Below are 23100 nucleotides of genomic sequence, written 5' to 3'. Positions count from 1 at the left end.
TTGAAAAAAAGGTTTTGTTTAATTATTTTTTTTAATTTACTAAATATTTTTCAAATGTAGAAAAAACCTTCAGGTTTTACCTTAAAAGATCTGTTGTACAGTAAAACGTTCAATAAGTGGCATAATATTTATTTTGAATACATTGTATTATATTTCAAAACTTTAAAAACGTTCTCCTGAAAAATCAAATTTTTTGATTTATGACGTTCTTGAAAGGAGTGAGCGATATATCAAAAAAACTTGATTTTTCGAGAGATCGTTTTTAAAGTTTAAAAATATAATACAATGTATTAAAAATAAATATCAAGCCACTTATTGAATTTTTTACTGTGCAACAGATCTTTTTAGGTAAAACCTGAAGGTTTTTTCTCCATTTGAAAAATATTTAGTATATTTAAAAAAAAATATTAATCAATACCTTTTTTCAAAATGCAAAAACATCACTTTCTGCCCTGTAGCGGGTAAATATTAAGTTAAAAATATGCCGCTTTTGCTGGGGTATAGTACATTTTCAGGGCATTCTGAAAACATGCACAACTGAAAATTTACGATTTTTTTTTATATTTGACGTTGTTGAAAGGAGTGAGCGAATTGTCAGACCCGCACTCCTCTATGGCTCCGAATGCTGGACGATGTATAACACCTACTCTAGGCAACTAGAAATTGAAGAAAGGTGGTTTGGCCATGTGGAGCGAATGGATGACGGATGAATGACCAAGAGAGTGTTATTGGAAAATGTGAACGGGAGAACAGAACGAGCTTATAATTTCGTAGTATTAAAAGCGTATGTGTGTGTGTATGTGTAGAGGAAGCTAAAAGTGTATTCGCAATATTTTCAATGTGTCCAAATCTTTGTTCACAAATTTTCAGTTTGTCTCCACTTAGCAGTTATTTATATTGATATGTCGGTCTTAAGCCCTGTAAATACCCAGATTATTTTTTTTGTATTCTATCAGACATTGGATTATACACCTTACGGATGACATATCAATTTTATAGGCGTCTTAAATTGATATGAGACATCTATGGTTTTTTATTTGGAGGAAGATGGAAGTCTGAGCATCCCAGGGCTTACGACCTGGCACTTGGCTGGCTCTAGTGATCACTTTGTGTACACTTGTGTAACATTCGCCATTTATTGAACATCCATATTGCATAATTTTTTAAACTTGTATATATGCAATGCTTGTAGATTACTTTCACATGCCAGTTCTCATTTCATGGATTTGAAAGTATGGCTGATTGTGGTGCCACCGATTGAGAAATGTATGCATGTCAACATAGGTGAAGAAGAATATGACAGTCTGGGTAATTACAGGGCTTGTGATCTGTCATAGGCAGGTTAAGTGATCAATTTAATCACGTGTAACTTTTCACCATTCTACCCATGATTGCAAACACATTACTCAATTTTTTGAAGTCATACACGAAGGAACAAGATGAGATTAATCATATATGTATGTTTTCTAAAATTTGAGTAGTGTGGTTGTCATTTATGTGTCTTCTTCATCATTTTCTTCAAACCTGATGGTGCATAGGGTACTGCATCATATAAACGCAGTGTTATCTTGACCGTTAACACAAGAAGCAAAGGTGATCAGCCCTACGCTTCAGGTCCAGTCCAGGGTAATATTGAATTTATTCAATATTTATATTAGAGTAAAAAAAAACACTTAAATTAATTTGACCGCCCCCTGGGACTTGAACCCGGGACCTCCAGTACGGTGGCCGAACGTTCTGACCATTGCACTACGAATCATTGGTAGGATGGTGAAACGTTTCACGCGCGGAAAGTGATCACTTGACCAGCCCATGACGGGTCGTTAGGTCTGTAAATACCCAGGCTTTAATATTCTTCTTCGTCCATGTTGAGATGTAATTAAAAAAAAAAAAAAATCTTCACCCCTGTATTGTTTGTTTGTCTCACTTCCACCCTTGCAAATACTACTTGTTTTCTCTCTCTCACCCGCAGTTTGTTACAAGTGTTCTGTTTGTTCCCCAACCCTCTAGGCGACGACGAGCGGCGCAGACCCCCGGAGCGGAACTTCTTCAGAGGTATTGTGACACCCGCCTTATAGTCCGCTAACCCCGCCCGCTGTGAAGCCGGCCCTTTGTGAATCCGCCCTTGCCTGCCTCTTGCCCCACTGTGAAGCCGGCCGTGTAATTTCGGGTTTTGCTCGCATTGTGAACCCGACCTTACCCGTGTCGCCAAGGCTTTTTGTAAACCTGTCCGCCTGTCCAAACTAACCCTAGTTTTTATCTACTATGCCTGATTACTTAATTTACTTAACCTGATTTTTTAATCCACATTACCTAGTCTAACCCAATTTTCCCTATATTAACCCTTAGTTCCGACACCCTTTTTTCCACTTACCTAGTTTCACCCAGGTTTTTATCAACTTTACCTAACCTTTTTCTATTTTACCTAATTTATTAAGTGACTTTCCTAGGTCTTACCCTATTTTCCCTAAATTAACCCTTAATTTTGTCACCCTTTTTTCCATTTTACCTACTCTGACCCTAGTTTTCATTAACTTTACCTAATATATTAATATATTTTATCCAAATTAACTATATCTAATATATTAATCCTCTTTACCTAGTCTAACCCTATTTCCCTAAAATAACCCTTAGTTTCGTCACCCTTTTTTCCACTTTACCTAGTCTGACCCTAGTTTTTATTAACTTTACCTAACTTTTAATCTATTTTGCCATCATTTAACTTTACTAATCCTCTTTACCTAATTTAACTCTATTTTCCCAAACTAACCCTTAGTTTTGACACCCTTTTATCCACTTTACCTAGTCTCACCCTAGTTGTTTCAACTTTACCTAAATATTTCATCTACTTTGTCTTATTAAACCTTTTTTATTAATCCTCTTTACCTAACCAAACCAAAGTTTTAATCTACTTTGCCTTACTTTTCTTTACCTAATTAATCCTCTTAAAGTTTGAATTCTCATAAGCTTGCTTAATCCTGCTTTAAATGTGCATTTTTAATTTTCAACATTTTTCTGGTAAACTTAATTTATGTTTTTTTTTTGATTTTTTTTTTAAAGACATGTTTTGCGTAGAGCATCTAGATCATTTCAGCTTATATTTGTAGTTCAATTTATATATACTCGTTATATATATATATATATATATATATATATATATATATATATATATATATATATATATATATATATATATATATATATATATGTATATATATATATATATACATATATATATAAATATATATACACTTTTGCTTGCCAAGAAAATAAAAATCAATGCAGTTAGTCATTTTTACCAAGTTAATATGTTATACTTTCAAGTTTAAAATCCTATGGGATTTTTTCAGGGCAATATTAAGCTAGTAAGATGTCAAAAAGTCAATGATCACGTTTTTGTAAAACAATGCACTTGGTCACTTTCTCCTGTATGACTACGATATAGTGAAAAATTAGTTGGAAAAAAGTCAATAAATAAAAATAAGAAACAGCTCCAGCGATAAGGGTCAGTAATGGTTTTCATTTATTATTTATTTATTTTTCAAGTGTTGTTTTTTTTCTTTTATTATTTTTAATTTTCGTCTCGGAAGGGGAGGGCTGTGACTCTGAGCCGACTGACCAAACGAAAGAAGAGCCGTCGAAAAGGGAAAAAGACGGTGAGTTGGGCCGCGGTCCAAATTAACCACCCATATGTATACGTGTGTGAGAATCCATGCATCCAACTTTGAGCCAAGATTTGGTCCCGTATCCATAATATTTGAATAAATAACCAAATAAAAATGTATTCTTGATGTGTGTTTATGTAATAAATCATAGTATTTTAGAGCAACGCGATTAATAAAATACATATGTATTAATAATATTGACATATTGACTTTGAATACGACCAAAACAGAACAACATTTCTGAATAGATACACCAAAATGACAGAATTTAATTGATAACACGACATCACACGATTTGAAGAGTACCACTTTACCGGCTGTTGATTTGCTGAGCGTGTTCTTAGATTCTGGTCTCCCTTGAGACTCGAATCAGCAAAACATCAAGTACATGTTTTTACCAGCTAAGACATATTATTATCGTCCGCCTCCGTAGTGCAATGGTCAGCACGGTCGGCTACCATTCTGGAGGTCCCGGGTTCGATTCCCAGGGGGGATCAAATAAATATAAGTGATTTTTTCACTCTAATATTTACTCAATATTACCCTGGACTGGTACCTAAAGCGGAGGGCTCATCACCTTTCCTTCGTGTATTAACGATCAAGAAAACACTGTGTTTATATAATGCAGTGCCTTATGCACCATTGGGGTGTGGATAAGGGTTTGAAGACATATTAAGAGCATTTGCAAGAATTTGCCAGTTGATGCTGCCCGTCAATTGATAAATGCATTCATAGTATCTAGAGTCGATTATTGTAACGGTATATACACGGGTCTACCAAACAATAAAATGACTTGACTGCAAACAGTGTTAAACGCTATAGCAAAATAAATATTTGGAACTTCTAAATTCAGTCATATTACCCCGCTGCTTCACCAACTGCACTGGTTATGCTTTCCCGAAAAGGTTGAGTATAAACTCTGTCTACTCATGTGTAAATCAATGCATAATACGGCTCCAGAGTATGTAAAAGAGCCGTGCATTCCAGACGAATCGGTTGAAAGACATCTCACGCTTCGATCAGCTACAACTGCTATGGCTAAAGTGATCTTACCAGCTCGCAACTAGTGTGCAATAATGGAGGGTGTTTTTAGAGGTATACAAATTCAAATTTTATGCAACAAATTGATGGTGGCACCTGCCGTGTGGCATATTGCGCCATCTTGTTGAAACCACAGTTCTGTCACATCAATGCCATTCAACCGAGGTACAGAGAAGTCAGTAAACATGGTTCTGTAGCGCTCTCCGTTGACCGTAACATTCTGGCCGGAATCGTCTTTAAAAAAATATGAGCCAATGATTCTACCTGTCCATAAAGCATACCAAACAGTGACTTTTAATAGATGTAAGGGCGTCTCGAAAAAGGCTTCTGGGTGTTTTCCATTCCAAATTCGGCAATTCTGCTAATTGACACAGCCATGTAACCAAAAATGTGACTCAACGATGAACAAAATTTTGCGTTTAAAAAGAGGATCAAGCTGAGTATTGTTTTCGGCCCATTCACCGAACCTACGACGCGCATAATGGTCATTCAGTCTATTCACGGTGAAATGACAAAACGTACCGACTACAAATCAACTGTCAGCTGTCAAATTGGCAGTCTGTAGAAACAATGTTGCCGGTTTGAAAACCGAACCTCTAAAAAAAACACCCCATTCAAACTTCGTAATGGTACACAGATTCATATATTATATTTTTAAATAAATGGCATGGTTTTTCTTTGTTGATTAAAAATGAATTATATATATTATGTGGCACAAATTAATGATGTTATATGCATGGTATAAATAGTCTTACATACACGCTAAAAACAATGTTATATACATGCTACAAACAGTATTATATACGTTATACAATGTTATATACACGGTAACAAAGAATGCTATATAAATTATGCATGTATTATATGCATGGAATAAACAATGTTATAAACCTACTTTACATGTTACAAACAGTAATATATACGTAATACAATGTTATATACATGATACAAACGTTGTTATTTACATACTTGATACGAACGATGTTATATACATGGTACAAACAATGTTACATGACTATTCATGGTATTATAAGTGTGGAATAAATAATGTTATATACCTGATACAAAATATGATACATGGTATGACAATATTATATTATACATGATACAAACATTGTTATATACATACTCGATACAAAGAATGTTATATACATGGTACAAACAATGTTACATGACTATATATGGTATTATAAGTGTGGAATAAATAATGTTATATACCTGATACAAACTATGATACATGGTATGACAATATTATATTATACATGATACAAACATTGTTATATACATACTCGATACAAACAATGTTATATACATGGTACAAACAATATTACATGACTATACATGGTATAATAAGTGTGGAATAAATAATGTTATATACATGATACAAACATTGTTATATGCATACTTGATAGGAACAATGTTATAAACATGGTACAAACAATGTTATATGACTATACATGGTATTGTATGCTTGGAATAAATAATGTTATATACCTGATACAAACTATGATACATGGTATGACAATATTACAATATATTATACATGATACAAACATTGTTAAATACATACTCGATACAAACAATGTTATATACATGGTACAAACAATGTTACATGACTATATATGGTATAATAAGTGTGGAATAAATAATGTTATATACATGATACAAACATTGTTATATGCATACTTGATAGGAACAATGTTATAAACATGGTACAAACAATGTATAGACATGGTATTGTATGCTTGGAATAAATAATGTTACATACCTGATACAAACTATGATACATGGTATGACAATATTACAATATATTATACATGATACAAACATTGTTAAATACATACTCGATACAAACAATGTTATATACATGGTACAAACAATGTTACATGACTATATATGGTATTATAAGTGTGGAATAAATAATGTTATGAACATGATACAAACATTGTTATATGCATACTTGATAGGAACAATGTTATATACATAGTACAAACAATGTATAGACATGGTATTGTATGCTTGGAATAAATAATGTTACATACCTGATACAAACTATGATACATGGTATGACAATATTACAATATATTATACATGATACAAACATTGTTAAATACATACTCGATACAAACAATGTTATATACATGGTACAAACAATGTTACATGACTATATATGGTATTATAAGTGTGGAATAAATAATGTTATGAACATGATACAAACATTGTTATATGCATACTTGATAGGAACAATGTTATATACATGGTACAAACAATGTTATATGACTATACATGGTATTGTATGCTTGGAATAAATAATGTTATATACCTGATACAAACTATGATACATGGTATGACAGTATTATATTATACATGAAAAAAAATATTGTTATATACATACTCTATACAAACAATGTTATACGTGATACAAAGAATACTATATTAAAATAGCGTTCAAATTACGCAGGCATTTCTGAAAAACTTGGCATTGTGAAAATATCGAAATTAATATTAAAAACACGCATACGAAAACACACAATCAACTTTATAAAATCTAACTAAGATATGCTGGCTTTCATATCAAAAGTTTGAATGGAGTGTCGGGTGGTTAGTGTCGCGGACTCTTAAGTCAGAGTTTCTCGGTTCGAACCCACTCTACCACAATTTGATACCTATTTCTAATAATGAGTCGCTTAGGCTCATAGAAATAGTGTGAAATTTAAATATTCATGTAAATCAGTGCTCCACAACCTTTTCTCACCTGCGACACACCAAAATTCTTCCTAGAATTCCGCGGCACACCTAAAGCTAAAATATATAGACCGTTGAAAAAATATTTATCGATTTGGCGTTTAATTTGTAGAACTCCATTTTAATTTATGTATAAATTGTTAAATCAAACAGAGATTTTTTGAGTCTACTAAGTTGTATTTTATTGTTAAAAAACACATAAAAATTTATATTGTGACAATTGTTTCGCCTTGCATTTGATTGAAAATGCCATAACTAAGCGAAACGAAGCATGTTTTTTCACAATAAAATACAACTTAGTAGACTTAAAAAATCTGTGTTTGATTTAACAATTAATACATAAAATACGTTGAAAATTATGTATTTATAATTATTTTATAATTTTGAAACAAAAGACAATGTTATAAAAAATTATTTGTCATTGTGTTAACCACACAATGATCAATTATTTTTGTATTTAATTACATAATGTAAAATAAAAAATGTCAATTACATTGAATTTGGCCGCGGCACACCTGAATCCTGCTCACGGCACACCATTGTGCCACGGCACACCGGTTGCGGAGCACTGGTGTAAATAATAAAAACACAAATATTTATCTTTTCTTTCAAACTTTCTACAGTCAACGAGATTGTGTCATTAGCCAAGATCATGGGACTCGATGTGGATATGAAAGAGTACAGCGAAGAGCTGACCGCCGAAGAGCTTATGGAGTTGCATCGTGTTTCGCAGCAAGAAATTATGGAGGAGAGTTTTTTAATGAAGGAGGAAGAAGTAGCAGAGCAACAATCTTCCAGCACAATAAGAGAAATGCTGAAAGCATGGGAAACTGTTTTATCGTACATTAACAAGCATCACCCTGATTAAAGAAAACACTTCGTTTTTTACCACTTGAGTTTTATTATAGACTACATGTTTCAGAAGTTAAACTTCCATCATTCAGGTCTATATAATAACTAAAATATAAAAAATATAAAATATAAAATTGTTCTATTAATAAGGAGAGGGGAAAGTAAAGGGAAGGGGTTAGTCAAGGAACGGAGTTTGAAAACAAAGGAAAAATGGAAAGCAATGGCGAAGAATTTTGAAACAATATATTATTTTATAAATTATTATTAGAATTCAGGTTTTTTTGGATCTCTAAATTTTCAAGATAATTCATAATTTGGCCTTTATATGGAACAAGGTGTAATAATTTTAATTTATGAGAGTGAAATGAGTGATTAGTATCTATTATATGATTTGCAAATTCCGAAAAATAATTACTAACAAGGCCGCTATGATGTTCTTTAATTCTGATCTTTAAATTTTTCGCAGTTTGGCCAATATATTTTTTATCACAATAAATTTGATAATTTTATATTTTAGTTACTATACAGACCTGAATGATGGAAGTTTAACTTCTGAAACATGTAGTCTATAATAAAACTCAAGTGGTAAAAAACGAAGTGTTTTCTTTAATCATTGTAACATGTCTTACCACAAAGTTAATGCCGAAACAATAAATAAAGCATCACCCTAATAAGGGGGTGGGTATTCACACATTTATTCAATGATAATGCTGTGACACATTTTTGCCAAATTTTGAATCTTTGGCAAAAACAAATATCTTAACTCTTACCACTCTGTAGGCCAGACATTCTGGCCCGTATGATTCTAGTAGGCAGCTCCGTGGGCCACAATGTCTGGCCCGGCGCAGGTATAACTTTAATCATTGATTTCTCTATCACCCGAGTATATTCTACCAAAATATATTTGAGATAAATGTGATTAATCATCGCAACATATTGAATTAACTAACATTTCTTCAATAAAACTTTCTATTACTTAGATACAATCTAGGAAAAATATATTATCATTTGGGTGATATTTGTCATACGCTAATATTTTTCGGGACAGTCAGTCGTTATCCTTCATTTATGACGGTTCTCCAAGGATGCTCCCACTTTTTGTGACCATATTTTTTCGTTTTGTGGAGCTATTATATTTAAAATTTTTGTGATATTAGTGTTTATTTTTATTTTTAAAACCCTTAATCCGCACCCCAATGGTGCATAGGGCACTGTGTCATATAAACGCAGTGTTATCTTGATCGTTTACACATGAAGGAAGGGTGATCAGCCCTCCGCTTCAGTTACCAGTCCATGGTAATATTGAATAAATATTACAGTGAAAAAATCACTTATATTCATTTTGCCCCCCTTGGGAATCGAACCCGGGACCTCCAGAACGGTAGCCGAGCGTGCTGACCATTACACTACGAAGGCGGACGAGAATTAGTGTTAGTAGTTAAAATATGTGTAAAATATGTCCGCCTCCGTAGTGTAATGGTCAGCACGCTCGGCTACCGTTCCGGAGGTCCCGGGTTCGATTCCCAGGGGGGGTCAAATAAATATAAGTGATTTTTTCACTGTAATATTTATTCAATATTACCCTGGACTGGTACCTGAAGCGGAGGGCTGATCACCTTTCCTTCATGCGTAAACGATCAAGATTATACTGCGTTTATATGACGCAGTGCCCTATGCACCATTGGGGTGCGGATAAGGGTTTTATTATTATTATTAGTTAAAATAACAGAAATTGCATTTTATGTGTTTATAATAAATATTTTATAGTTAATCCGCCATGGAAAACGATGAGAGTTACACTTTCAAGTTCAGTTATAAAAACGAATGGTCATACGAATTGCCAGGCAGAGTGTCCCAAAATTAGGGAACCAAAATGTTTATTTTAATGGCAGAAAAATGTCACATTTTTTTATCAGAATAGCTGATCAGTTATGAGAAAAAATGGTCAGAGTGGAAAAGGTTAAAACAGTTTTCTAGCTAAAGGGATTAATTATTTGTCATAAATTCATATTTTTATTTACATTTTTTTTCAAATCTAAATTATATTCCAAGTTTTTACACTCCTTTACAATTTATAAGTAATTTTATTTGAACAAACGTTAAAAAAAAAAAAAAAAAAAAAAAAAAAAAAAAATATATATATATATATATATATATATATATATATATATATATATATATATATATATATATAAAAATTGAGTATTCTTGCAACAAATTTATTCAATGGTAATGCTGTGACACATTTTTGCCAAATTTTCAAGCTTCGGCAAAAACAATAGTCTTGAAACAGTTTTCTAGTCAAAGGGATAATTATTTGCCATAAATTCATATGTTTATTTATGTTTTTTTTTCAAATCTAAATTATATTCCAAGTTTTTACACTCCTTAACAATTTATAAGTAATTTTATTTGAATAAACGTTAAAAAAAATACATATAAAAAATTGAGTTTTCTTTCGGCCTGGAACGCATTATCGTATTATATGGGAGAAAATGTTTCCCTTAAGGAGTAAGATGCTGGAACGAATTAAACTCGTTATGAGAGGTTCCACTGTATAGTGAAACAAGTAAAATGCTCTTTGTATTATTATTATTTATTTATTTATTATTATTTTACTTTCCTTATATTTTTCCTTTTGAACTATGCAAGATAGGGTTTCAACGAATTTCAAATTGGTTTTAATATAAAAAATATATGTTTCACCTATATTTTGTATAAGGTACTCGGCTGTCCAAACTCAAAACACAGTAAGGGACATTTTTTGTAGTACGTTATTTTTGCATTTTTGGACTAAGTAGATTCTACTTAGTCCAAAAATGCAAAAAAACGTACTACAAAAAAAATGTCCTTTACTGTGTTTTGAGTTTGGACAGCCGTACTGCGCGCGCATTTTTTGTATTTTTGACTAAACGTTTTATGTTTTTATTGCAGATATGGAGTATGGCGGTGGCGGCGGGGGCCAGGGGCTGATAAAGGACCCCCGGGGGGGCCACAGAGGGATGCCGCCCCACCACCAGGTCCCCATCGATGTACTAACACTTGTTCCTAACTATCTGCTCATCCGCCATCTTGTGTATAACACCACCTGATCTCTTCTCCTTTAAGGTTTCTCCTGACCGGAGCGTTTGGTCGTAACGTAACACGTTACGATGCGAACATTCAGGCAGTCAGTACAGCGAGCCGAGCGATCCATCCATAGTTTCGGTTGCTCGGTGATGCTCGCCGCGAGCGATGTTACAGCGTTATGTTACGACGAAATGCTCCGGTCAGTCTCCGCCTTTACGCGTCATCCAATATAATACAACACTCTCCTTATCATTTTTTTCTTTAAAATTATTTTGCATTATACAAACATGACATAAATTCAAATAGAAAAAAATATAAATACAAAAAAGATCCCACAAAGGCATGGCCTGTGTGTGGGTATACAATATAATTTAGCTCATAGTAAAGGGTATAAGGGTACCTATAGGTATTATAAGTAGAACTAGAATAATAGTGTTGTGGTATAGTATAAAAAATAATAGTATGGTATAAAAAATAGATTTTGCAGGAATGAGAAGGAGATTATGAGAGTTATTTTTCAAATAATTTTTTGACATCCGCATCAATTGGTTTGGACACTGCATTTATACGACGCAGTGCCCTATGCACCTTCGGAGTACAGATAAGGGTTTGAAGAAGAAGGAGTATTGATTTGGTATTTTTAACTCCACACATTTTTCTTAATTTTATCGATAATGCTTATCTCAGCCTTGCGTTCTTTCCTCATTTCACCATTCGAACATCTATCATACATCTTCTCCATTTTATATCCATTTATATCTATATAATATTCAATACGTTCACGAGTCCTGTCTAATTTTACAATTTGCAGTAAACAATATTTGTTTTTTTTTTTTTTGGGGTCAAGGGATCTTGCATCCCTTATGTCACGGCGACCATATTAGGTCTATTGTGACTTCCCTCTGTATTACAGCTCACTGTCAAGACCTACATGACTCATGTAGCTCACGACCTGTCTTGGTGGTAGGAGCTTCACCTTCTCGGAGTCCAGTAGAGGTCCTCCAAGGATGTGTCTTCGTTTGTGAGCGAGTGCGTCACAATTGTAGAGAATGTGGATTGGCGTTTCGTTATCCTCCATACAAAATCTGCATACTGGGGAGTCATGAAGTGAGATTTTTGTCATGTGTGTCCTCAGTCTGCAGTGTCCTGTCAAGGTCCTGGTTAGGATCCCTATTTATTTTTTGCTAAGCTTTAGAGCTTCTGTGGTTATATTTTTGTTTTTGTGACTTTAATTATTTTATTAAAATTAAACACTTGAATATACCGCTTTAATGAGTTTTATTTTTATTTACAAATTTAATTTGTACCAGAAAAGTTTCATATTTATACCTACATACATATTTATACTTTATTTTTATTTTAGTTTTAATTTGAACCAGAAGATGAAAACATCTGTCGTTTTCGAAACTAGCCGTAAATAAAAATAAAACTCATTAAAGTGGTATATTCGAGTGTTTAATTTTAATAAAATAATCATGTTATTCCACAAAGTTAATGCCGAATCAATAAATAATATCCTTTATTTATTAATTTGTCCTTCTCTGCCCGGCAGGAGATGTTCCAGGGGCCCCACCACGGCGCGGGGGGCGCGCCCCCGCCGCCCCCTCCCCACCACCACGGCTGCGTCATGATGGTCTACGGCCTGGACCCGGCCACGGCCAACACGGACCGCCTGTTCAACCTTGTCTGCCTATACGGGAACGTAGCCAGGGTATGTGCGCCAAGAGAGATCATATAGAGTGAAATATCTATCTATCGTTCCTCGAATAATCATTTTCCCGGATGTGTCGTTTATTTCTTCTATCCCCAATTAATTTCATACTAAACTCAACCGCATCGATTGTTTCTCTATCCCCATTTACCGCATTTATCATTCGAATTAAGCTGCATATTCGATACATTTTGTCTGTTTTTTTACAATTTTTTTACATTCAACGGCAACGTATGGGATAGAAACTATCGAAAGCTTGTGTAACCGATAGCAGGAGAGGTCGATATTGATGAAAAGGAGCCGCTGCCTGTGCCTGCATTTCCAGAAGCGTGCACAATCTTTGAAAGAAAACTTTCTACAACGCACATTCAATAACCGATGCTGAAAAAATACAATTTGCAAAGCCGAAAATATACTATTGACTTACGAAAATAAAACAATTAAAAAACAAAAGTATATTTTTAAATTCTATTCAGGTTTGTATTTTTTTTAAAATAAATACATTTGCATCTAAAACTTGTATTCTTCTTAGAATTTCAGCCTACAAATGGTTATGCAGATTGGGAGGACGGTATCTTTACTCGGTCGTATCTATTTGCGTATTGACCTCTTAATCCCGCATTCATAGTTTATTTTAATAGGTCCCTTTAAAAACGATAGATAGAGGTTTCACTGTATATATATATATATATATATATATATATATATATATATATATATATATATATATATATATATATTATATATATATATATATATATATATATATATATATATATATATATATATATATATATATATATATATTTTTTTTTTTTTTAATTGTATATATTTATTCAAATCACAATTTATTCATATTTAGAACTTTTTTTTTTGCAGAGACCCACCTTGTGTTTCTTGTCGGTGGAGTTCTTTTTTAATACATTTTTTATTGTTTTTAACGATTTTAACCTAATATAGAAACAAAAGAGAAAAAAATGGAGAATATAAACATTTTACAATTTCCATAAAATTAACTCTTGATCATTTACCCATTCCTTTATTTTGCCTTTATTCCATATTTTATTTTGACCTTTAACATCCGTCGGCAACAAATTAAAAATGTTCGGAACGATATATTGCAGTGTTGGACTCCCATATTTATTGTTAATTCTTGTTAATATACGCCACAATACCTCTATAATGACAGAAGGCAGCTGTCCTGGCTTTGCGATGTACTTTACCGAACTGGAATTGCATTCCTGGAGTTGTTCCGGATTGCGTAGGAAGCTATGATGATTGCCAATGTCCAGGAGACTATACAAGGCCCTAAAAAAATTAAGAAAATATTCAGTTGTCTGTTCCCAGCCTATGTTTACTTTAGGTGAGAGATACCAGGCCTATACCTACTCTAGCTTAGAGGCATCTGAGCCCATATCTGCTTTAGCTGAGAGAGAGAGGAGTGAGCGATATGGTAATGTCCATATCGCTCACTCCTTTCAAGAACGTCATAAATAAAAAAAGTCAGTTTTCAGTTGTGCATGATTTCGGAATGCCCAGAAAATGTACTATATCCCAGCAAAAAGGCATATTTTTAACTTAATATTTACCTGCTACAGGGCAGAAAATGTTGTTTTTGCATTTTGAAGAAAAGGTATTGTTTAATTTTTTTTTAAATAAACTAAATATTTTTCAAATGGAGAAAAAACCTTCAGGTTTTACCTAAAAAGATTTGTTGCACAGTAAAAAGTTCAATAAGTCACTTTATTTTTATATTTATTTTTAAAACATTGTATTATATTCTTAAACTTTAAAAACATTCTTGAAAGGAGTGAGCGATATGCACACTATCTGACAGACATTCTGACCCATGTCTACTTTAGCTAGAAGATATAATGCCCATGTCCACTCTAGCTGAGAGATATCCAGGCCCATGTTTACTTTTGCCTAGGGATACATGGCCCATGCCCACTCTAGCTAAGAAACATACTTTCCTATGTTTACTTTAGCTGGAAGATACAACGCCCATGTCTACTCTAGCTGACAGACACCCACGCCCATGTCCAATTTAGCCTAGGGATACCAGGCCCATGCACTTTGATTAATAATTTCTAACCTTTTGTTTTTCAGATAAAGTTCCTTAAGACCAAGGAGGGTACGGCAATGGTCCAGATGGGAGATGCGCTCTCGGTGGAGCGGTGCGTGCAGAACCTGAACAATGTTACGGTCAACGAGCACACAATGACATTAGCGTGAGTGAACTCTCTATCTTAGTCTTTATTACTGAGGATTGTGACCCTTGTGGTGGCAATGACCCTTCTCCAGTTATCCCTTGACTGCGCTGCACGTAGCGTTCCAACCATCGAGGTGCCTTCTGCTGCTGCATTTTTTATTTTTTGTTAAAATCAAATATTTGTAGTTTATATTAACACATTGTTGTCGGGCGCTTCGAACAATAGACTCTAGCCTATCGCGATTAGCGCAAAAATATATCGCTTTCTTAAAATTGACACAATTTCTAAACCAAATAATATTTTCGATTGAAATTTTCAAAGAAATCATATATGACATTTGATCATCAAAAATAAATTATAATCATAATTTTTAATTAAGTATTCCGTATTTCACAATTTTAGAATCATTGTAAACTATAAAAAATAGTATTCTCCTCCGAAGTATCATTCCCTATACAATGCTAATATATTCAAATAATAACATACCAAACAGTAAACAAAACAGTGCGAGCGGTATGAAAAATAGTCCAATACGTGAAATGGCTCAAACTAAACTTGAGATTGAGATCGCATAAAAACTCTAGATTTCTGGGGATGCCTTTACAAGCGACACACTAGCCAATCCGAACAAGACATCTCAAATAACGTCAACAGACTATCGCCTAGCACCCAGGTAGCAGATTACCCTTCAACGCGTTTTATTTCACGCTGATAACAAACCCGTATATTGCCGTTTCCCGCCGATAACCGACAGTCGACAAAAACGGCATTTGCCGTGTCCCGCAGTTGATCGACAGTCCGCGAAAAACGGGAAATGCCGTGTCCCGACGACAACGTGTTGACACTTTTAATCTAATTTTATTTCTGATATCTATTGAATTCTTGCCAGTGCCCTTTACTATAACCTTAAATATTAATGTATCCTCCCTCACAGGCCATGCCTTTGTGGGATCTTTTTTTGTATTTATACAAAAATTATAATATATGTAATTATAATATATTGTGAAAAAAAAAATAAAATAAAATTAATCGATTGAATTTCTCTTGTTGCAGTTTCTCAAAGCAGACATTCCTGTCAGAGGTGATCAACCCGTACCCCCTGACCGACAAGAGTCCCTCCTTCAAGGAGTACATGGGCAACAAGAACAATAGGTTCCTGACCCCTGCCTCCATACACAAGAACAGAATACAGCCCCCGTCAAAGGTGAGACACGCCATTCAAGTAATACACTCTTATCATACCTACTCTTAAACTATAATAGCTCAAAGTGAAACCCACTTGTCACGCTGAAGTAATACATGCTTATCATACCTACTGTTAAACTAGTTTAACCACCCTACCCATACGAAGATATGTAATACGTCCACTATATTATCGCCCCAACGCAACAATAAGCAGACTTAATTTAGAGGAAAAGTAAAAAAATAAAACAAACAGTTATCTTATATTCGCATAAAGTAGTTTTTTCTTCATATTTATTTATTTATTTAAACTTCATGTACATAAAAGAAATAAGTACATTGGTGGACTTATTGCTAAAAAGCAATATCTTCCAACCAACCAAAAACAGACTAGTGACATTGATCAAAACGTTTGATACCATATATAGCTGTTTGCAATCAGAGGGTAGATAGTACTTGAACATTTAAAAAAACATAAATTACAAATTGACTTTAAAAAAAACATAAATTCCAATTGATGATAATAAGGGAGTTTAGGGAAGGAGGTAGAGGGAGGAGGTTGGATGGACAGTTAGGATTCTAATGATAGATAGTAATGTCTCAGATGTTTCTTAAAAGTTATTAGAGAAGGTGCATATTTTAAAGGTGCAAAAAAACATGAATTAAAAATTAACATATAAAAAACATTAATTACAAAAGATGATATTAAGGAGGGCAAAGGAAGAAGGGATTTTAGGGAAGGAGGTAGAGGGAAAAACTAAGGGAGGAGGATTGATGGACAGTTAGGATTTTAATGGTAAATAGTAATGTGTCAAAGGTTTCTTACAAGTTATTTACTCTTTGTTGAAAATTCTAGGAAAAAACACTCGCTAAAGGCACGATTTTTCATTTATCTCATGACGCTTTATGTGTGAGTTTACTTGAGACTTCTATGACTGGTTTGAGAAAGCTTTTATTTGCGTGCAAGATCCAAGATCCTAACTGGATTATTTTTACATTCTGGGAGACGCCGGAAAGTATGATTTAAAATTTTACACAGCATGGGTAGAATGGTGGTTGTAACATGTGGTGAATATGGAAAAAATAAGAAAAAATAACATTGAGAAGTGCTTTATCGTCGAGATATAGTTTAGTTGGCAAGAAGACGTTTGCTGACAGGTTTATCATTCATGTAAGCAGGGATTCTCACGTGTCATCCATATTACGACTTTGTAAGCAGTAAAACTTGTGACATCTGGGATATTACCGTGTGTAATGACACTAATGTAATGACTAACAGATGCTTGGGAACATTCAGTTTAAGAGCCGATGCATAAATCGAGACGTTTATTAATCTGGAGGAATCCAAGTGATTTATTTCTTTAATTTACATGAGGAAAAATGAAAATCGGCAGCAAAATCAAAATACAGCAAAAACTCTATCTATCGTTTTTAAAGGGACTTATTGAAATTAACTATGAATGCGGGATTAAGAAGTCAATACACAAGGAGATACTATCGAGTAAAGATAACGTCCTCCCAATCTGCATACCCATTGGTAGGTTAATATTCTAAGAAAATTACAAGTCTCAGATTTAAATAAATGTATTTATTTTATTAAAAAAATACAAAGCTGAACAGAACCAAAAATATATTAAATTATCATATTATTTTTTGACATCTCATCAAATATGAAGAATATGGAAGTCTGGGCATTTACGGGGCTGACGACCGTCATAGGCTGGCTTAAGTGATCACCTTACACACGTGTAACACGTGTAACACACATTCGCCAATTCCACCCATTATTGACAACCACACTACTCCGTGAGGTGGGGACGACAACGAAGGCGATAATGGAATGATCATGTAAACAGAATGTCAGATGACAGACTTCAACGTATCGCCCTTCAAGGAATCCCTGAAGAACGCAGGCCCCCAGGCAGACCTCCAAAAAGGTGGAAAGACAGCTGGGAGTCAACATCCCAAGAGCTACAAGCGGAGGCACAAACAGATCCTTAGGATCTAGGAAAAGAAGAAGAAGAAGAAGAAGACTACAATTTTTTGAAGTTCTATTTATATATATATGAACCAATTTCGAAACTTTCTTGAATCACTAGAACTTCACTAGATTCTTCATCTTTGATGAGATGTCAAAAAATAATATGAAAAATAATTCCTATAATTAAAGATATTCGAGATTTGTGAACACACTCAAAATGTTGTTTATAAAATTTTTTTGCATTGTAAATAATCTATGATCGACATTATTTTATTCGATCGAATTTATTTGACCGAATCTATTTTTCCTGAGCGCAGTGGTGATCACATTGCCTTTGTTCAATCGACGATAGAGATAACATTGTGTTGATATGATGCAGTGCCCTATGCACCATTTTGGTATAAGGGTTAGAAGAAGAAGGAGAAGAATCTATTTTTCTATGTTTCATATTTCATTCTATAATTTATTAATGAAATATGAAACAGAATTATTGTATTATTGTAAATATAATATAATAATAATGAAATAATATATTATTCACAAAGAAGCTTCATGAATTGAGCTATGTTCCTGATATTTTCACACAATTAATTTTGTTCAACTCACGACTCGGAAACTGCATTCCGACTTTGAGTGATTTTGTTTGTTTGTTTTGTTTTCAGATTATCCACTTTTTCAACACGCCCCCAGACGTGAGTGAAGAGCAGCTGAGACAGGTGTTCGCAGACTACAACGTCACCCCCCCTCTACAGATCTCCAAATTCCCGCTCAAGAGCGAAAGGTAACAAGTGCGATCTACACTTTCAACCAAAAATAACACTGAAATAATGTTTTTAACCTGTCAACTGGGCGGGACTCATAAATACGTCAAACGCAAACAATATCGGGTACCCGTGGTAGGACATATGAATACGTTCTTGAAATATATGTTTATTATATTATATATATAAAATAAAACCCTTATCCGCACCCCAATGGTGCATAGGGCATTGCGTCACATAAACGCAGTGTTATCTTGATCGTTTACACATGAAGAAAAGGTGATTAGCCCTCCGCTTCAGTTAAAAGTCCAGGGTAATATTGAATAAATATTACAGTGAAAGAAAACACTTATATTTATTTTACCCCCTTGGGAATCAAACCCGGGACCTCCAGAACGGTAGCCGAGCGTGCTGACCATTACACTACGGAGGCAGACAATATTATATACATGGACGTATGTTTTTCGAACAACAAAGGTATTAGTCATCCATACATGTCTCGACATGAATTTAAGACACGGAGTGAATCAGTATTCGCGCCCGTTACAAGTTGCGGAATTGGATAGCGGACCGCCCGGTTAACAGGTTAATAATAATAAGTAAATAAATTGGATTTTATTTATCATTTGTTAAAAATTAAATTATCCCAGTAAGTTCTCAAAATATATTAAAACATTTATTATGGGGCTCGGGTATAGGTAATAATAACTCGTAATTAGGATGCAATCGGTTTATTCAACAGGTCGCCATGACAGTACAATGACAAGTGTGTGCAGTCTTCCCTGCCTTAATCTCATAAGGGATAACGTAAACATTCCCCGCGTACACCCCGCCCTGCCCCTAGCGGGCGCACAGGGTCATAGTTCATGTTGCTAGAATTATTGCGCCGTAACACATTGTTGTCGGGCGGTTTTTTAATCAACCCTGACTCTAATTAGTAAACTAATTATAGTCGTATACTAATCACAAGTAACCGCAAACCCAAGTCCCATCAGTACAATGTTTTTTGGCATCTCTCGCGCTCTACCAAATGTAAGCAAATAGTACGCTTATAAGCATCTCCCGCTCTCTACCAACGGTATATAAAAGATGCTTTTAAGCATTTTAATAAAAATTAAACCCTTGAATAATCCACTGAATTGCGTTTTATTTTTATTTACGACTAGTTTCGAAAACGACAATTGTTTTCATATTCTGGTACAAATTAAAACTAACGAATAAAAATATATTTAGGTGTATATATAGGTTAATAAATATAGGTAGGGGGGTTAAGGAACAACATTTTTTGTAAAAGGAAACATTGATAATAATGGTGACGTATTTTGAAACAGTATATTATTAATTATTGTTTTATCTGAATTTAAATTTTTATGTATTTCTAAATTTTCTAAATTATTCATGACTTGACCTTTATTTGTAACAGAGTGTAATAATTTAAGTGTATGAGAGTCAGATGAGTGGTTAGTTTCCATGATATGATTTGCAAATTCCGAAAAATAATTACTTGTTAGTCCACGACGATGTTCTCTAATTCTAATTCTTAGACTTCTCGCAGTTTGGCCAATATATTTTTATCGCAGTCACCGCAAAATGTTTTTAAGCATTTTAACAGTTTGTTAAAATGGTATGATAAAATATAGTTTTTTCCACGTATATTTTATTTGCCCAGTGACCTAGTTTCATTGTTACCCACATCATCAGACTGATATTATTAACACATTTCGGACGGGTATTTTTTACACCTGCGGACCGCTGGCAACGGGACTTCATAATTATGTACATATAGTTAAGACCTTAACAAAGAGATTGGTACATAATATTCATATTAAAACATTGGATAACTCCTTCTTTTCTGACTTTGAAATGAGGCCGGCGCAGAAAGTAAAACACACTTCCCGTCCTTCAGCCTCCATCGACCGAACGGGTAGAAATACCTTTCCCGTCTAAAGTGTGATCAAATAAGATTTTTAAAAAAAGGCTCTCAATCGGAATAAAAATTAAATAAGAAAATATTTTTTTAAATGGAAATGTTTATATAATTGGAATGATTTGCAGGTCCTCGTCGGGGCTCATGGAGTTCTCCAGCATCTCGCAAGCCGTGATGGCCATCATGGCCTGCAACCACGCCACCATCATGCATCCAGGTTTGTGCAAATCCCTTCTCTCCTCACTGTATGCGTAGTGGACGAAAGCGTAGTGGACGATCCCCGAGCTCATCTCTGAATCTTCCTTCCATGTCCAGGTGCCAAGTTCCCGTTCCTGATGAAGCTGTGCTTCTCCTCCGCCCGCAGCATCGGCCCCCACGGGGGCGCCGGGCGCCGCTCCCCCGGCAAGGAGCGCCAGGACAACTGCAAGCCGGACGACCAGATCGACGCCGACTTCTAGACGCCTCTGGACATTCCACCGCAGCCACGGCTCTCTCAACCTCCCCCCAGCCCTCTTCTGTTTCCCCCGCCGCACCGAACGATCAGCCAATGTCCAGCCTCAACTTTGAGTGATGACGAATCATTCATAACCAGCCTCAACTTTGAGTGATGACGAATCATTCATAACCAGTCTCAACTTTGAGTGATGACGAATCATTCAATGTCCAGCCTCAACTTTGAGTGTTGATGAATCAATCGTTCATCGTCGCACTGACCAATCAGCTAATGTCCAGCCTCAATTTTGAGTATTGACAAATCATTCAATGTCCAGCCTCAACTTTGAGTGTTGATAAGTCATTCATTCATCGTCAACACTCAAAGTGATGTGGCGAATGGTAAATTTTAAACTCTTCTGTCGGATGCCTCTTTGGTCAAACAATATCTGGACATTGCATTTTGTCAAATTTCGCATGTAATTAGTAGTAGTATTTTGGGCATAGGCTGATATTCAGTATATATAATATATGTGCGGATATATTATTTATCAAATCAGTTGATTTTTTTTTTTTCAAATAAAATTTGTACTTGGTAATATTTCCAAATACCAATATTTCTTAAAATCTTTTGTGAAACGTGTTTCAATGCAAAGATTTGAAGAAATAGTAATATTTAATTAAAAAATGCGTAGATATTACTACAAAGTGACTGCCGGATCAATTAACAAAAAAAATTATTTTTATTTTCAACATTTGTTTGACCTTTTTGAAAAACATGTTGCGTAAACGGAATTCGATAAAATATTCTAAAGCATGTTATACTATATTTTAAAAAAAATACTTTGATGAATCATATGTCTTTTTTGTCAATATAAAAAAAATTACCTTTGAATATGTTTTTTATCTGACATTTTTAATTGATTCAAAACAAATGCAATTTTTTTTTTTCCTTTTTTTTTCTAATATGACAAAAGTATAAAATGTACTTTTTAATAAATCAAATTTAATAACAAGAAAAAAATTAAATACTTCTTTTTGAAGATGTCATTTTTGTATATTAAAAAAAATAACTTGCATGTTTTTTTTTTTACCCGAATCTTTCAATTACGATCTCCAGTTGATTTGATTTTTCCAATGATTCCCTTTATATAAATTAATTTTTAAAAATAAAAAAATATATATTATACGTATGCATAAAATTAAACTGTACAGAGAATGTTTTTTGCGTGTGCGTGTTTTTCGGCACATCATTATAACATTAAATTTTGCACGTTTTAAGAAGTGCATTTTTTAAATTGAATTTTTTTAATAAGTGAGGCTTACTTCAGTTAATTGTTTTTTTTTAAAATATCTAATTACATTATGACGGCTGATAGCAAAACGAGTGTAAAAAAGATAAAAAATATTATCACTGTTGTTGCAAAACAATACTTTGTAAATTAAAATTGACCAATTTTTTGATGACAAAGTGGACTTGGACCACTTTTGTTTTGAAAAATTATTATATAAAAACTTTCA

The 23100-nt window shown here is 33.9% G+C and overlaps 1 protein-coding gene across 4 annotated transcripts in view; it reads left to right on the top strand.

The window, feature by feature from the left end:
- sm (heterogeneous nuclear ribonucleoprotein L) overlaps window positions 1-22757 on the top strand; it is a 455499-nt gene extending 432742 nt beyond the window's left edge. Inside the window, exons 7-15 of one of the 4 annotated variants that reach the window (XM_088272100.1) lie at window positions 2011-2055; window positions 3591-3656; window positions 11238-11323; window positions 12925-13083; window positions 15193-15314; window positions 16350-16500; window positions 19122-19240; window positions 21276-21364; window positions 21463-22757. In XM_088272100.1, coding sequence (XP_088128226.1) covers window positions 2011-2055; window positions 3591-3656; window positions 11238-11323; window positions 12925-13083; window positions 15193-15314; window positions 16350-16500; window positions 19122-19240; window positions 21276-21364; window positions 21463-21605 — 980 coding nt within the window. In that variant the 3' untranslated portion in view covers window positions 21606-22757. Of the gene's footprint in view, window positions 1-2010; window positions 2056-3590; window positions 3657-11237; window positions 11336-12924; window positions 13084-15192; window positions 15315-16349; window positions 16501-19121; window positions 19241-21275; window positions 21365-21462 lie in introns of all 4 variants that reach the window. The other 3 variants (XM_088272099.1, XM_088272102.1, XM_088272101.1) reach the window with 3 other exon arrangements.
- Window positions 22758-23100: the final 343 nt, after the last annotated feature.

This window comes from Brachycentrus maculatus, unplaced genomic scaffold (assembly GCF_059751285.1).
Source record: "Brachycentrus maculatus isolate JH-2025_06_01 unplaced genomic scaffold, ASM5975128v1 h1tg000475l, whole genome shotgun sequence".
NCBI classification, from domain to species: domain Eukaryota; kingdom Metazoa; phylum Arthropoda; class Insecta; order Trichoptera; family Brachycentridae; genus Brachycentrus; species Brachycentrus maculatus.
This window is presented reverse-complemented; position numbering and strand designations above follow the sequence as displayed.